Source organism: Microtus pennsylvanicus, chromosome 1 (assembly GCF_037038515.1).
Source record: "Microtus pennsylvanicus isolate mMicPen1 chromosome 1, mMicPen1.hap1, whole genome shotgun sequence".
In the NCBI taxonomy this organism is placed as follows: domain Eukaryota; kingdom Metazoa; phylum Chordata; class Mammalia; order Rodentia; family Cricetidae; genus Microtus; species Microtus pennsylvanicus.
Genome location: NC_134579.1, coordinates 136422089 through 136438984, shown reverse-complemented (window position 1 = coordinate 136438984; position 16896 = coordinate 136422089). Strand labels below are relative to the sequence as shown.

The window sequence follows — 16896 nt, the reverse complement described above, 5'->3', positions numbered from 1 at the left end:
TGTGGATTTTGGGGTGTGGTCTGGGGGCCATCTGAGTGTTGGGTATGGGCGTGGGGGTGGGATCTGGATCCCCTAGGATGCTGTGATATGATCTGAGGTCCCTCTGGAATTAGAGGTGTATGGTCTAGGTTTCCTGACAGGGTGTGCCCACCCCCGCCCCCATCTGAGGTCACGAAACAGAGTAGAACACAGTCTTGCTTCCAGGTGGCTTACCAACATGGTCTGGGGTCTCAAAGGAGGTAAGACCCGCCACTCCGAGGGTGAGATGGAGAGAGCTGGTGTGTGTGTGTGGGGGGGGGGGTCAAGAAGCCGCTGGGGCGTGGTCTGGAGGGACAGAGGTGGGGCCGGGGCCCAAGCTGGACCACAGTGAAGAGGGGGTCTGCGGCGACCTGGGCGTGCGTGTGGCCGCCCCACCTAGGACCGGCGCCCCTTCCCCCCCTTGCGGCGGCGACGCGGAGGGCGGAGCGCGGCGGCGCGCGGGAGGGCGGGCGGGAGGCGGGCGGGAGGCGGCCCCGCGGCACCGCGCCCCCTCCCCCGGCCCTCCCCCCACCATGGCGCGGCGCGAGGCGGCGGCGGCGGGGCCGGGCCCCGGGCCCCCTCCCCCGGGCTGGGTGAGCGCGGCCCGCGGCGGTCCCCGGGGCTCTTTGGAAGCGGCGGGCGGGGGCGCGGGGACGAGCGTGCCCGTGTGTCCGCGGCGCTGCGGCGGGGCCCGGCGTGCGCCCGCCCGCGGCCCTGTGTGTGCCCGGCGCCCCGCCGGTGTGGCCATCCGGGCGTGTGCGGGGCCGCGGTCGGCCGTGCGTGTGCATGTGTGCATGTGTGCGTGTGTGCGCGCGTGTGTCCCACACACTCCGGGGCGCCGGATCTGGGGGGCTGTGGCGCGCCCGTCCGAGGGGCTGTGTGCAGGTGTGTGCGGGGGCTGTGCGTCCAGGTGTGCGGGGCTCCCAGTGGGCCTGTGCGCGCGTGCGGCTGGCTGCGTTGGGGGTCTGTGTCCGGAGGGGTTGGATGTCCATCCGAGGGGCTGCGGAGCCGGGTGTGTTCGCTCGGGTGTCCATCCGTGGTGTGTGTGTGTGTATGTATGTGTGTGTGTGTATGTGTGTGTGTGTGTTGGATGCGGGTTGGATGTCTCCGAGGGTGTGTGTGTGTGTGTGTCTGTGTGTGTGTGTCAGGTACCCTGCTGGGGTAGGGGCTGAGGCTCAGCACATAGTGGGGCCAGGCCTCTGTATGGATGGGGGGGCTTGGCTGCTCTGGCGGTCCATGTCAACTGGGGGGGTCCTCAGTGATCCTTGGGGGAGACGGCCATGTCTTCCTCCTCTTCTCCGTCGCTGGTTGGGGAGGGGGATGGGAGGCCGGGAGGTGGACAGATGGAGGGATGAGAGGCCGAGGGGATGGACAGATGGGCCCTGGGGTGGGGGGTGAGGGGTGGAGAGTGGAGGGTGGGGGTGAAGACCTGGCCCTTTCCATCCCACTCCACCCTAACTCCCCCACCTGCCGGGTATCTGCAGATAGGGCCTCAGTTGTCTATATCTTTGATGACAAGGCTGGGGAAACTCTAGGGGTTGCTGGTGGCAGAATCTTTTGGGAACTGGGCTTTGGGACTCAACCCCTTCCCCTCCTTATGAAGTCCCACCTGCTGAACTATGAACTTTGACCCTGGCTTGTACCTGGTTCTTTTGGGGGCGGGATGTAAAGGGTGTTAGAATGTGTTTGGCCTGGGAAGTAGGTGGGGCAGGAGTTCAGGGCCCTGAGGACCGGGTGGCAGCGACCATGAGTGTGGAGCTGTTTGGGCTGTTGACTGTGCTTGTGCTTTGCTATTTTGTGTGCATTTACAAGTGTGCTAGTTCCTCACGGGACTGTGGTGTGAGTGTATCTGTGATGCGTGAGCCTCTCAGAGTGGCTGCAAAGTGCCTGTGTGCTTGTTCACGGCTCTCAGCTTTGTCAGTGTGTGCCCGTGCTAAGGGTTTTGTGTACATGTGTGAAGTGTGTGTCTGCTGTACCTGTGTGTGTCTGGTGGTGCTTTTGAAGCTTCATGGCTGCACAGTGGGAACATGTGAAGTTGCATGAATGTGTCTAGGTGTGTAAGAGTGTGCACCTATGTATCTTTCATTGTGCAGGTGAGTCTTGTGTGTGTGTGAGCCACTGTGTGTTGACAAGGGTGCAAGAGCTATATAGATGCAGATGCCTGGCTCTCTGTTAAGGGGCATATAGGTCTCTCTGTATCTGTACATTTGTGAATGTGTAAGGGAAACTCTCTCTCTTTCTGTATGTCTGTGTATGCAGTCCTTGAGGGTGTGTGTCTCTCTTGGGAGTCCGCTTCTACTCTAGTCTCTGGGGATCAGGTGCTGTATGTTTAGGCATGTACCTTGCACCTGTGCCTTGGGCACAAGATTGACCCTATTTCTGGGTCTTAAGTGTGGCCTGTGTATAGCATGCAAGGCATAGTCTGTGGTCCTGGAACTCAAATGTGACTGTATCCTGGGCTCCGTGCCCTGGAGGGTAGGGAGCAGCCAGACTGAGGTGATGCCCCTGTAGCTTGGGTTAGGGCTCACATGCATTTGGTATAGGCTCACCAATGTTGACGTGGATTCAGATGTGACGGCATGATAGAAACCGCCTGACCTCTGCGCTCTGGGTGCCACTCAGGTCTTGGAAAATGGGGAGCCCATTTGAGAACTCTTGAGTTCTAAAGGATAAGATGTCTAGTCCAGGCTCCTGGGGCTCAAAAAGAGAAGCCTGGGAATTTAGAATTCTTGGGCTGCTAAGAGTGGTGGGTAGATTCCATACTCCAGAAAACTGATGCAGATGGGGGAGGGGATAAGGGGCCAGCGCTTCTGAGACACCAGAGGGCAAAGCTCAACATCTTGGACTCCTGGGGTTTGGCTCAGTCTCCAAAGGTTTGGACATGACTTTTGGGTCCCTCTAAGAGTCTGAAGCTCCTGTATCAGGGAGCCTGAGAAAGTGATCACTGTAGGGTTTCCCTTGACTCAGATGCTCTCCAAGCTAGGCCTCAGCGACTAGAAAGAAGCTGGAAGATGCTGACAGTGGTTTTGTTCCTTTGCAGGTACCGGCCCAGGCCCTGACTTCTTGAAGAGAGGTAAGTATAGTGCCTTGGGCTGGGCAAGGGATGTGGGGTGATAGCACCCATTGCAAGCCAGCGCAGGCCCAGAGCTCTACCTAAGTGTATCTAAGTGCAGAATGCCACAGTGTCCAGGGAGGCAGGGGCCCACTCCCACTTAAGTCACTGAACATTGTAGTTGGGTAAGAGTTCATCTCATGCTGGTTAGGAGGTTCAGAGGGGCCCTATGTCAGGATATGACATCTCTCAAGATAGGTAAGGGGGTCATGAAAATGGGGTCCCACTTTATCAGTAAGGGTTCATAAATGTTTCTAGGTATGGATTAACCCCTGCCAGTATGGTGATACAAGCCTATCATCCCATTACTCAATGGGCCGAGGCAGGAGAATTGTGAGTTTGAGGCCAGCCTGGGCTACACAGTGAAACCCAGTTTCAGAAAAAGAAGGAGGAGGAGGGAAAAAGGCAGGAGGAGGAGAAGGAGGAGAAGAGGAAAAGAAGGAGGAGGGAATAGTATACTTGTAAAGCACTCGCTTAGAATCCATTAGTGAGGGACTAGGGGTGTGGCTTAGCCCATAGCACATTTGCTTAGCATGCACAAGGCCCTGGGTTTCCATCCCCAGCATCTCACACATACACACAATGTTTGTGTCATCTAACATTTATGTAGCATGTATATAGTCTAAGGATAGGCTAAGCATGATATTGTGTGTGTGTGTGTGTGTGTGTGTGTGTGTGTGTATGCTGTTCTGGAACTCACTTTGTAGACCAGGCTGGCCTCGAACTCACTGAGATCCGCCTGCCTCTGCTTCCCAAGTGCTGAGATTAAAGGCGTGAGTGCATTACCACTGCCCAGCTACTAAATACTTTTACTGAACCCTCTCCAAGGCCATGTGAGGTAGCCAGGTGTCATCATTGTCACAAATGAGTACAGGGGGCCACAGAGGGTGATATTGTTTCATCCAAGTAACACACAGCTGGGCGTTGGGGTGTGAACCCTCGCAGAGGGATGGGCTTCTGACCCCAGGTGCTACAGTGCCTTCCGGTAACAGATGGCTGTCTTCACTGCAGCTGTCCTACCTATGAGTCTGCTGCAGCTGTACAAGGAGAAACTCTATGCTTGCTTCAGAGAACAGGGTTCTGGGCCTACAGACCCAAAGCAAGCAGGTGCCTGCAGGGCTGCCAATGGTGGAGGCTCACATGCCAGACCTGGGCCTCAGTACAGAACGGCAACCTAGAGGGAGAGGAAGGCAGAATGGGGGTGGGGTGCTCAGAGATGTTGGGCTGCCCTGGCCCTGCCTCAGTTTGTTTCTTTCCTCCCCTGTTTTGTCTCTCCAGCTCTTTCCTCCACTGTCTCTCCCTTCCTCCTTCTCTGTCTATCTCTGGTTCAATCTCTTTGCTGTGTTTTCTTCTTCACTGAGATTTTTTTTTTTATTCTTTGTTCAACTGTTACCTGCCTTTTCGTCTCTTGCTTGGTTTCTTGAGACTGGGTCTCCATATGTAACCCAGGCTAGTCTACATCTTTGAACCTCTTGAGTGTTGGGATTAAAGGTGTCTGCCACCATACCTGGCTGTCCCCTTTTTGCAGTGCTGGGGAGGGAACCCAGAACTTCAAGTATGTTAGGCAAACATGCCACCACTGAGCCACACCCCTAGTCTCTCTTGGTTGGATTCTAGGCAAGTGCTCTCCCACTGAGCCACGCCCCCAGCTCCTCATTGGGGGATTCCAGACAGGAGCTCTACCACCAAGCCACGCCCCCAGCTTCTCATTGGGGGATTCCAGGCACATGTTCTGCTGAGCCACACCTGGAGCCTACTTCACTTGGGATGCTGCTTTGTCTTTTTGCCCTGCTCCCTTTCAGTGGCTCTCTGTCAGTCCATTCCTTACCCACTTGGGCCCTTCTGACTCTCTCAGCCTTTCTCCAACTTTCTTGGTCCCAGTCTTCTTCCCTTGGGCTAAAAGATCTAGGTCACACATGGCCCGCAGATTCTTGGAGGTTGGTCAGCAGGGGCTGGGGCATAGGGCAGGGTGGGAGGAAAATAGCTTCAAGGATGCCCCCTTCCCATCCTTTCCTCTTTGCCCCCCCACTCTACCGCCCACCCTGTGTTGTGATGGGAGCTGACACGTCGTGGGTTGCAGCTGCTGGAGGGGGAATCCCCGCCGGAAGGTTTTGCCTGAAGCAGAGGCATAGTGTGTGTGCACGCATGCGCCTCTGGGCATGTATGGGCCTCCTGTGTACTTACTGTTGGTACCAGTCACCTCCTGCTCAGGAGCTCAGCTGAACCTAGAAAGAAACTGTACTCAGAGGAGGTCTTCCCCAGACTGATGCTAATGCTTTTTTCTTAACCTTTCCCACCTTTTCTGTTCTGTTTTTTTTTTTTTGTCCATAACATTCATGGAGTGCTTACTGCGTGCTGGGCTCCGTCTGTACTCAGTGGTTCCCATGCATACACTCAGTGAAGATGTTATTGTCTTAGCATATAAAGTCCCGAAATTTTAGCCTGTCCCGGTGTGGTAGCATGCTCCTGTGATTCCAGTACTTGGAAGGCTGAAGCAGGAGGATCAAGACTTCAAAACCAGCCTCAACTATATAGCAAGTTGTAAAAACAGGGTGTACTGCATACTATCCTGTATTAAAGAACAAGACAGATGTGGTGGATAGGCCCTTAATCAGGCAGATGGCTCTCTGAATTCAAGGCCAGCCTGATGTACATAGTGAGACCTTGTCTCAGTAACAACAAAACTTACTACTGAGGAGATTTGTGAGTTCAAAACCAGCCTGGGCTACATAGTAACACCACCACGCTGCAAACAAGTGAAAAATAACAATGAAAACTTAAAAATGGGAGAAAAATAAAGAAATTATGGCTTAGGTATGGGAATCATTACTGCGGTCTCCTAGAGTTAGTAAATGAGAGAACCAGAATTTGTGCTCAGATGTCTTTGATTGCAAAGCACCTGTCAGCCAGCAAGATGGCCCATTAGAGAAGGAGCTTGCCGCACAAGCGTAGCAACCTGTGTTTGCTTCCTGGGAGCCGCATGAAGGTGGAGTGGAAGAACCAGTTCCACAAAGTTGTCCTCTGACCCTGCCACACATACGCAGTATTAATAATATTTAAGATGATAGCACCCACTCTTCGCATCACACACAGTTCTGTGTTTGTATGTGTTAGGCGCTCAGTGGTGTTGCAGGGAATAATTTTTAGTATGTGTTAAACCCATTGTACGTGGCAGGTCCTGTTCTAACAGCTGCACTCGTGAGTGTACATAATTCTCACCAAAGTAAGGCCTGTTTCTTCTCTCCATTTTACAGATGAAGAAACCGAGATTCAGAAAGGTTCAGACACGTGCCCGAGGTCGCACAGCTAGTAAGTGTCACAGCTGGAACTCGAACTAAGAGTGTCTGTTTGACATCCTTGGTCCTAAGTTTCGGCCAACAGTGATTTGAGAATATTTGGTGGGCTGGGAGGTTGTGGGCAACTGGGGAACTCTTAGAATCATGGCAGGTAGAGGGTAGATGACTTCAGAGTAACGCAGTGGTGATTTGCCAATTATTATGGAAATTTTGTGATCAGATCTGGGTGTTTTGGCCCAGATCTGTAATCCTAGCACTTAGAAGGCAGACACAGGAGGATCATGAATTCAAAGCCAACCTGGGATGCAGTGATACTTTGTCTCAGAAAAAGAAAGGCTAGGTGGTGGCCTGGTGTTTAATCCTAGCTCTTGGAAGGCAGAGGCAGGCTGATCTGAGTGAGTTTGAGGCCAGCCTGACCTACAATGGGTGTTCAGGCCAGTCCAGGCTACACAGTGAGACCCTGCCTCATACATGAATGAATGAATAAATTTTTTAAAAAGTGGTCATGTATGTCAGCTGCTTTGAAGTCTGTTGTTCAGAACTCATTCATTGGAAGTTAAAGGATCCAGTTTGACTTTCAGCAGCACATCCCAGGGTTTCAGGGGTATCGAACCAGGTAGCCTGGTTGACTATCTTCCTCCCCTCCAGGTATCACCTCCCGCTTCTCCTACCTTCCCCCTGCACCATGGCTCCAGGGCTCTTCTCGCCAACACCTGCTGCTCTCCCCTTTCTGCTGCTGCTCTGGGTAGGGACATCTCGCGGCCAGCCCTGCCCCGGTCGCTGCATCTGCCAGAACGTGGCACCTACGCTGACCATGCTGTGTGCCAAGACTGGCCTGCTCTTCGTGCCACCCGCCATTGACAGGCGCGTGGTAGAGCTGCGGCTCACTGACAATTTCATTGCGGCTGTGCGTCGTCGAGACTTTGCCAACATGACCAGCCTGGTCCACCTCACCCTGTCTCGCAACACTATTGGTCAGGTGGCAGCCGGCGCCTTTGCTGATCTTCGTGCTCTCAGGGCCCTGCACCTCGACAGCAACCGCCTGGCAGAGGTACGCGGAGACCAGCTCCGGGGCTTGGGTAACCTCCGCCACTTGATCCTCGGCAACAATCAGATCCGTAAGGTGGAGTCGGCAGCTTTTGACGCCTTCCTGTCCACTGTGGAGGATCTGGATCTGTCCTACAACAACCTGGAGGCACTGCCGTGGGAGGCGGTGGGTCAGATGGTGAACTTGAACACCCTCACGCTGGACCACAACCTCATTGATCATATTGCAGAGGGTACCTTCGTGCAGCTGCACAAACTCGTACGCTTAGACATGACCTCTAACCGTCTGCATAAACTGCCCCCCGACGGGCTTTTCCTGAGGTCCCAGGGTGGTGGGCCCAAGCCACCCACCCCACTGACCGTCAGCTTTGGTGGCAACCCGCTGCACTGCAACTGTGAACTGCTCTGGCTGCGGCGCCTGACCAGGGAGGATGACTTGGAGACATGTGCCACGCCCGAGCATCTCACTGACCGCTACTTCTGGTCCATCCCGGAGGAGGAATTTCTGTGTGAGCCCCCGCTCATCACGCGGCAGGCAGGGGGCAAGGCCCTGGTAGTAGAGGGCCAGGCTGTCAGTCTGCGCTGTCGGGCGGTGGGTGACCCTGAGCCCGTGGTGCATTGGGTGGCACCTGATGGGCGGCTGCTGGGGAACTCCAGCCGGACCCGGGTCCGTGGGGATGGAACGCTGGATGTGACCATCACCACCTTGAGGGACAGCGGTACCTTCACTTGCATAGCCTCCAATGCTGCCGGGGAAGCCACTGCGCCGGTGGAGGTATGTGTGGTACCTCTGCCACTGATGGCGCCCCCGCCTGCTGCCCCACCGCCTCTCACTGAGCCTGGTTCTTCTGACATCGCCACACCAGGCCGACCTGGTGCCAATGATTCAACCACTGAACGCCGGCTTGTGGCTGCTGAACTCACATCCAGCTCCGTGCTCATCCGCTGGCCGGCCCAGAGGCCAGTGCCTGGCATCCGCATGTACCAAGTGCAATACAACAGCTCTGCGGATGACTCTCTGGTCTACAGGTGAGTGGGGTGCTGCTGCCCCGGGAATTCCTCTCCATCCTGCCCCCTGACCATCTGCTCATCCATCTCATTAACCTTGCTTAGACGGGGCTTTGCATAGATCTGTAGTTGCCTCCTTTTCTGCTGCGCTGTCTTTGTGTTTCTTGAACTTAGGAGATGTTTGTGGAAAAATGTGAGCCAGTGTTGGGCTGGGCTGAGTTATAAAAGTGACCAGGGCCTGGTGCTTCAGGCTTCTGATCCTAGCCTTTGGGAAGCTGAGGCAGGAGGATTGCAAGGACAAGGCTGGCCTGGACAACTTGGAGACATTCAGTCTCAAAATTTTAAAAGTAGAAAAAAGAGAACTGGAGTTGGAGCTCAGTTATAGGGAGATAGAGCCCCTGCCTAGAATCCCCCAGTGAGGAGCTGGGGTGTGGCTCAGTGGTAGAGCCCCTGCCTAGAATCCCCCAGTGAGGAGCTGGGGTGTGGCTCAGTGGTAGAGCCCCTGCCTAGAATCCCCCAGTGAGGAGCTGGGGTGTGGCTCAGTGGTAGAGCCCCTGCCTAGAATCCCCCAGTGAGGAGCTGGGGTGTGGCTCAGTGATAGAGCCCCTGCCTAGAATCCCCCAGTGAGGGGCTGGGGTGTGACTCAGGGGTAGAGCCCCTGCCTAGAATCCCCCAGTGAGGGGCTGGGGTGTGGCTCAGTGGTAGAGCCCCTGCCTAGAATCCCCCAGTGAGGAGCTGGGGTGTGACTCAGGGGTAGAGCCCCTGCCTAGAATCCCCCAGTGAGGGGCTGGGGTGTGGCTCAGTGGTAGAGCCCCTGCCTAGAATCCCCCAGTGAGGAGCTGGGGGTGTGACTCAGGGGTAGAGCCCCTGCCTAGAATCCCCAGTAAGGGGTTGGGGTGTGGCTCAGTGGTAGAGCTCCTGCCTAGAATCCCCCAGTGAGGGGCTGGGGTGTGGTCCAGTGGTAGAGCCCCTGCCTAGAATCCCCCAGTAAGAGGGGCTGGGGTGTGACTCAGGGGTGGAGCCCCTGCCTAGAATCCCCAGTGAGGGCTGGGCATGGCTCAGGGGTGGAATACCTGCTAAGCTGGGGAGGCACTGAATTCCATTCCCAGTACCATACAACAAATATCTCACGGGGTTCATGGACAGCATCACTTGCTCTCCAGAGGCCTCTCATCATGAATTCCATCAGTTAAACATTATGGCACATAAAACACACGTGTTTATGGTTATGTTTCTATTTATGTCACTAGTACTATTCCAATCAGATACATTATAGAAACAGAAAGCAAAAAGCATGAGAAAAATAGAAAGTAATGTTCTAGTTTGGTTTCTATTACTGCAATAAACACTGTGACCAAGACAGGCGGTGGTGGCACATGCCTTTAATCCCAGCACTTAGGAGGCAGAGGCAGGCGGATCCCTGAGTTTGAGTCTGGTCTACAGAGTGAGTTCCAGGACAGCCAGGGCTACACAGAGAAACCTTGTCCCAAAGCAACAACAAAACATAATAAAAAACACTATTGCCATCAAAAACCAAACCAAACCAAACAAACAAATCCCACCCTGACCAAAAACAACTTGGGAAGGAAAGGGTTTATTTTTTTTTGTCTTACAGCTCTAAGGCCACAGTCCATCACACTCAAGGCAGGAACCAGGAAGCAAGAACTGAAGCAGAGGCCATGGAGGAGTGCTGCTTACTAGCTTGCTCCCTATGCTTTCTTATACAGTTCAGGACCTCCTGCCCATGGGTGGCCCCGCCCACACTGAGCTGGGCCCTCTCATTCCATGTCAATCATTAGTCAAGAACATGCCCCCCAGCCTTCCCTACAGACCATATGATGGGAACATTTTCTCTGTTGAGGTTCCCAGGTGACCCTAGCTTGTGTCAAGTTGCCAAAAGTCTAATGTGTACTCCCAAGTTCCTTCCGCATTGTCTGAGGTAGAACAGGCCTAGCGCGGATAGCTGTCAGCTGCTTTCCTCCATTGCTCATTTCGGCTCAGCACTGCACAGGGCCCTGACGGGTGCGGCTGTGGGTTATAGAGGAGAAAAGAGAAGGGTAAGCTGGAAATGCACAGAGATTAGTTCATATATTATTTATTATTATCTGAGACAGGGTTTCTCTGTGTACCCCTGACTGTCCTGGAGCTCACTCTGTAGACCAGGCTGGCCTCAAACTCACAGATATCTGTCTGCTTCTGCCTCCCGAGTGCTGAGATTAAAGGTGTGCGCCACCACTGCCCAGCCCTGAAAATAAGAATTTATAAAGAAATAATTACCTACCTCGCTTCCATCCTTACCTGGGAGACAGTAGGTGTTCAATATGTGTGTTTTCTGAATACAAAGGTCAGCTCTGAGGCAGACGTGGTGGCACATGCCTGTGATCCAAGCACTTGAGGGGCTGAAGCAAGAGAATCTTCCACTCAAGGTCAGTCCATAGTATGTAGTGGCTGAGGTCAGTCCAAGAGCTACTCAGCGAGATCTTGTCTCAACAAACAAAACAATTTTAAAAAAAGGCAGCTTATCTGCTTCCAATGTGACCATTGGTCCCTGGGTGCCGAGGAGACCAGTGGGGCTTGAGCCCTGTGGCCTGTCCATCTTGGTAGTGTGTCGGCGTGGCTCTCAGCCACAGACCCTGGCACACAGCAAGAGTGACACAGAGGGCACTTGGTAAAGGGCTGCAGGCTGCATAGACACATCTTGTTTGCCCTCCTTGTGCACTGTAGATGGCTGCTGAGTGCCTAGCCCCATGCTTCTCTTCCTTTGGGTTATCAGAGGGTTTAGAACTATTTCCTCATCTGTGGTCGTCCCAACAACTTGACTGTTCTCAGCCCTTTATAAAAAAGCCTGTCTCTTGGCCGCACCTCTGCTTGCCAGGGGCCTCTTTTTCCTCTTGGCTCTGCTTGTCTTTTGGTTTTGAGACAGGCTTTCACCCTGGTAGTCTAGACTAGCCTTTGACGGTGTAGTCCCAGGCTGGCACAGAATTCTGGATGCTGAGATTTCAGGGACTATACCAAGTGCACAATTCCTCCTTTTGCTTCTGGCTGTCAAGCACTGATGACATCGTTGACTCTCTCATGTGCCCTCCCTAGATAGATTAGACTGACCCATTCTTACAAGCAGTCAGCAAGCCAAGACACCAAAGAGAAGCCTTCATAAACTATGTCCAAGGCTGTGGCCGTATTCTACTTCCAACTTTTCTATGAAGCAGTTGCCATCACTCCATTTATTTCATTTGAAGAATTTAAAGTTACTTTTTCTTTTGTGCGTGTGGCTCACTTAACATTCTTCAACTTACGTTTATTTGTGTGTGGGGGGGCTTTCATGTCATAGCGTGCATGTAGTGATCAGAGAACAGCTTGTGGGAATCAGTTCTCTCCTGCCACCATGTGAATCTTGGGGATTAAACTCTGGTTGATAGGTTTAGTGGCAAGTTCCCTTACCCACGGAGCCATCTTGCCAGCCTCTATTTTATTTTATTTTATTTTAATTCATTCATTTCTTTGTAGTATTGTTGATTGAAACCAGGCCCTCACACGTGCTAGGCAATCTGTAATTCTCCTAGCCTTTTACTTGGGAATTCTAGGCAGGGGCTCTACCACTGAGCCACTCCCCAACCCTCACTGGGGGATTCTAGGCAGGGGCTCTACCACTGAGCCACATCCCAGCCCCTCACTGGGGGATTCTAGGCAGGGGCTTTACCACTGAGCCACACCCCAGCCCCTCACTGGGGGGTTCTAGGCAAGGGCTCTACCACTGAGCCACGCCCCAGCCCCTCACTGGGGGATTCTAAGCAGGGGCCCTACTATACCCTCCATTCTCTTTCTTTTCAGACCCAGAACTTGAGGCGCTGTGGGAGAGATCATTTGCTCTCAGACGCAGAAAGCGGCAGAGCTATTTTTCATGTGCTTGAACGCACACTTATTGAATACCTAGTGTTTGCCAGGCAGGGATGGAGGGGAATGGAGGATGCATATCTGTCAGTCATTCAGATTGTGTGTGTGTTTCCCCATCTCTCTTCTCTGCTCCTCTCTGATCCACAGTCACCATGTGACAGGGTGGGAAAACGTTTAAAACTCAGCCTGTTAGCAGCTCTTGATGACCCCAACCTGGGCAAGTTCCCAGGACTCCTCTTCTCTCCAGAGGGCCTCAGTTCTGCCCTGCATCCTCCATTGCGGATGCTGTACATAGACCAGCACTGCAGGAGTTAACTTCCTCTCTGCAGCCATGGGCTGAGGTGACAGCCAACGAGAAGCCTGCTTGGCTGCTTGCTCTGGTCTGGCAGCCAATGAGAAGCTCGTGGGCTCTGGCTTTCTTAAGGAGCCAGTGACTGTCCTTGAGAAGGGGGAAGCCCCTAGCAACTGGTTATTTGGGGAGAAGAAACAAGGGAATCTAAGCCTCTGGCAGAGAAAAAGGGAAAGTTAATTCAAGAAGGAAGTCAGGGCAGCTGGAGGTGGGTGGCCTATAACAAGCAAGGAGCCTAATGAGAAAATCAAGTGCCTTTTTGATACAGTAGGACCTATGCTTGAAGTCGTGGAGTGAAGGGTAGTGGCTGGTGACAGGGACCTTCATGGTGGGGGTCTCAGGACCAAGGCTGGCAGGCCTGTGGAGCTCTGACAGGTAAGCCAGGGCAGGGATGAGGCAGGACTTTTAAGAAGGGCTGGGACTTGTTCTCTGGGGTCTCAAACAGAGGAAGAGGTGGAGCTCATCCGCGGTTAGCCACTCAGGTCCTTGGCAGGAGAGAAGAGTTTGTAGGTTTGGGTGCTGGGTGTGCCACTCAGGGTGCACTTCACACTCCTGGGTTCCCCGAGGCTGGAAGTTGCCAAAACAGACTGTGCCGAGATACGCTCATCAACAAAAGAGAACAAAGTCTGGGAGGGAGTGCCCTAAAGTGGATCAAAGAGGAATATAGAGAGGGTGCAGCTGGTTAGATGGCTTAGGGGGTCAAGATGCTTTCTACTGAGTCACACATGTCCCAATCCCTGGGACACACATGGTGGAAGGAGAGAGCATACTCCTGCAAGTTGTCCTCTGACCTCCTCTTTACACACGCACACACGCACACACATTAATAAATGTGATTTAGATGAGGTCAGGGCTGCTAAGGATGGCATTGCTGTAGACCAAATGTAATTTATAAAGAGAGAGAGAGATGTAGAAGAGGGCAGGTAGCCTTAGAATGGGAGCCCACAAGAGCTGCTAGCAACATGATGGGATATTAGCTCCTGGTGAGGTCCTTAGCTTTAGATAATCAGGTTTTAGATGTTAACTCATCCATTCCCCATGCTATCACTGGGATGTGGGGATTCTTACTGTCCCCAGGAGAAATGTTAAATGATGCACAGAGAAGTTAAGACACTTGTGTATGGTGGGGGTGGGGGCGCAGAGAAGAGATCCTATCCAAGAGTTGTGACTCCCAGATGTTTAACTGAAGAATTTTGCTATACAGTGTACCTCATTTGAGGAGACTGGCCTATAGACAAAAAAAAGAAAAGGAAAGAAAGAAAGAAAACGGAAGAAAAGAAACCCATGCTTCTTAGTCAATTGTAGATGAGATTTGGGGAGTATGGGTCAATGAACTGATTTCTGGAATTCTGGTGGTACAGTGATTGTCATAAATATAACAGCTGGTTGCCTCTAGAGGAGCTGTCTCAAGGTGACTCGAAGGGACACGACTTGTAAGCCAGAGTACAATTAGAAGGGGAATGAATGGGAAATTGTAGCTGAGGTGCTTGGGAAACTGAGCTAGGAGCCAGAGCTTTTACCCAGAGCTGGGGCATATTCTACAGCATGCCTTCTCCCGCAAAGGCAAGAATGTATATCAAGGTGGATATGGCTGGGAATGGAGCTAAACTGGTAGAATGCTTGAAGGAAGATGGGGGTCTGATCCCTACCTCGCAAAACGAAACCAAACAAACTAAGACGACGTGGAGGTGCATGTCTGTAAGCCTGAGATCTTAGCATTCAGGAGGTGAGACAGGATGAAAACCAGGGACCGAACGTTCAGCCATTGCCCTCGCAGGGATAAACCAATTATTGACGTCAGTATCCATCTGAAGGAAGGAAGGACATGTAGATTAAAAGGAGTGGCCACAACACTGAGCTCCTTAAATGGTAGATATATGCAGATGACAACTGTCCACCCTGGGAGTAGAGAGTCCCAGTAGGTGATGCTCAAGGTAAGTCAGTCTGAAGGCAGAGCATGTAGATACGGGGGCGTGGTCCTGAGTCGCGAACCAGTAAGGCTGACTTTATTGATGGAGGAGGGCCTCAAATGGCTGCTGTAGACACCAGTAGCATTGTTTCCCTTGGTCGGGGCATAAAGTGATGGGGTGTGGTTAAGATCCGTCCTGATCCCACCCCTTTCCGCAGGATGATTCCATCTACCAGCCAGACCTTCCTGGTGAATGATCTGGCGGCTGGCCGCGCTTATGACTTGTGTGTGCTGGCAGTTTACGACGATGGGGCCACCGCTCTGCCGGCTACCAGAGTGGTGGGCTGTGTGCAGTTCACCACGGCGGGAGATCCCGCACCGTGCCGCCCGCTGAGGGCCCACTTCTTGGGCGGCACCATGATCATCGCCATCGGGGGCGTCATCGTAGCCTCGGTCCTCGTTTTCATCGTTCTACTTATGATTCGCTACAAGGTGTACGGCGATGGGGACAGCCGTCGTATCAAGGGCACGTCCAGGTCGCCCCCTCGGGTCAGCCACGTGTGCTCTCAGACCAACGGAGCCGGCTCGGGCTCGCAGCAGCCCTCAGCCCCACCGGCTCCAGACCGCTACGAGGCTCTGCGGGAGGTGGCGGTCCCTGCAGCCATTGAGGCAAAGGCAACCGAGGCGGAGGCGACTTCCACTGAGCTAGAGGTGGTGCTTGGACGCTCTCTGGGTGGCTCGGCCACCTCGCTGTGCTTGCTGCCCTCCGAGGAAACTTCTGGGGAGGAATCTAGAGCTGTAACTGGTCCTCGAAGGAGCCGTTCGGGAGCCTTGGGGCCTCCAACTTCAGCGCCCCCGACGCTAGCTCTGGTTCCTGGGGGAGCCCCGGCCCGACCGAGGCCACAACAACGCTATTCCTTTGATGGGGACTACGGAGCGCTGTTCCAGAGCCACAGTTACCCGCGCCGCGCCCGCCGGACAAAGCGCCACCGGTCCACGCCACACCTGGACGGGGCCGGAGGGGGCGCGGCCGGGGAAGATGGAGACCTGGGGCTGGGCTCCGCCCGGGCACGCCTGGCCTTCACCAGCACCGAATGGATGCTGGAGAGTACCGTGTGAGCGGCGGGCGCACGGGCACCGGGACGCCTGTGGGGCCGCACTTAGTTGCCCAGCCCGGCTGGATGCAGGGAAGGCTGGAGAGAAGGGATGCGCGAGGGGCGGGGCCAGCCGCAGTCAGGGCCGAGCCCACTCGAGTCCGTGATTGGAGGTGGGCCGCCGGCCTCTCCGACTCCACTCCTCCGCCCCGCCCCCCGCGCGCTCGCGGACCTTGCCGGAGCCGGTGCCTTACACAGCGAAGCGCGGGGAGGGGCGGGGCCCCCCCACACTGCAGCACTGAGACACGAGTCCCCTCCCCCACCTGGGACCCTGGGGTAGGGGCGAGGGGCCCATTCCTTGTATCTGGCTGGACTAGATCTCATTCTGCCCCGCGGCGGCCTCCAAAGCCTCCAGTCCCCAAGACCCCAGTCCCCTCCCTGGTCCCACCTAGTCTGGTTTGGAAGAAGGGGCTCCTCCTTCCTCCTCTCTGTGTCCTCGTTATTTCCTGCCCACTGTCGTCGGTCTTTCCGTACTTGTCTCCCTTTTTTCTGTCCCATGGTCGTCTCTTCCTCCGACCGCCGTTGATTTTTTTAGTTTATTTATTTTTTTTGTCCTGTGTCCTTGTCTCTCCTGATTCCCTCTGCTCACCATCTCCCGGGCAGGTCCCACAAAGGACCAGACTCTTCCCTCTGCCTTCCTCGTCTCCACAACAAATCCCCACACAGACAAAATCCAAAAACCAAATCCCTCTATCGGAGCCGGGACCCTCCGCCGCAGCAGAATTAAACTTTTTTCTGTGTCTGAGGCGGCTCTGCTGACCAGTGTGTGGTGTGTGTGTGTGTGTGGTGTGCCCACGCGCCTATCTCGGGGGAGGAGGACTCTGAATCAGACTGAAGAGAACACGACAGTAAGGATCGAGAAACTGGCAGGCAGATTCGGAGGCGGGAAGTAGCAAAAAATGACTGACAGGTGGCCACTGTGTGGGTAACCTTTAAACCAACCAATCCTCACAGTAACCCTAGGAAGTCGGTACCGTTAGCTCACTCTGCAGGTGAGGACCCTGAGGGCAGGTGGGTTAGACAACATGTCACGGCATAACCAGAAAGGTGGAAAATTGAGATGAGTTTATTTAATAGTAATTTCAGCTGGGCATAATGACCCTTACCTT

The 16896-nt window shown here is 54.0% G+C and overlaps 1 protein-coding gene across 3 annotated transcripts; it reads left to right on the top strand.

Annotated features, from left to right (window-relative positions):
* Nucleotides 1–443: 443 nt before the first annotated feature.
* On the top strand, nt 444–16546 carry Lrfn1 (leucine rich repeat and fibronectin type III domain containing 1). Of its 3 annotated transcripts, none has more exons than XM_075987073.1 (5): nt 444–611; nt 3059–3091; nt 6385–6439; nt 7075–8502; nt 14852–16546. In XM_075987073.1, the coding sequence occupies exons 4-5, from the start codon at nt 7112–7114 to the stop codon at nt 15750–15752; spliced, it is 2292 nt and encodes a 763-aa protein (XP_075843188.1). In that variant the 5' UTR covers nt 444–611; nt 3059–3091; nt 6385–6439; nt 7075–7111; the 3' UTR covers nt 15753–16546. The 3 variants fall into 3 exon arrangements, with proteins under 3 accessions (XP_075843188.1, XP_075843197.1, XP_075843208.1); XM_075987082.1 differs by lacking the exon at nt 444–611 and adding an exon at nt 692–903; XM_075987093.1 differs by lacking the exon at nt 444–611 and adding an exon at nt 1485–2111.
* The last annotated feature ends 350 nt before the right edge of the window (nt 16547–16896 follow it).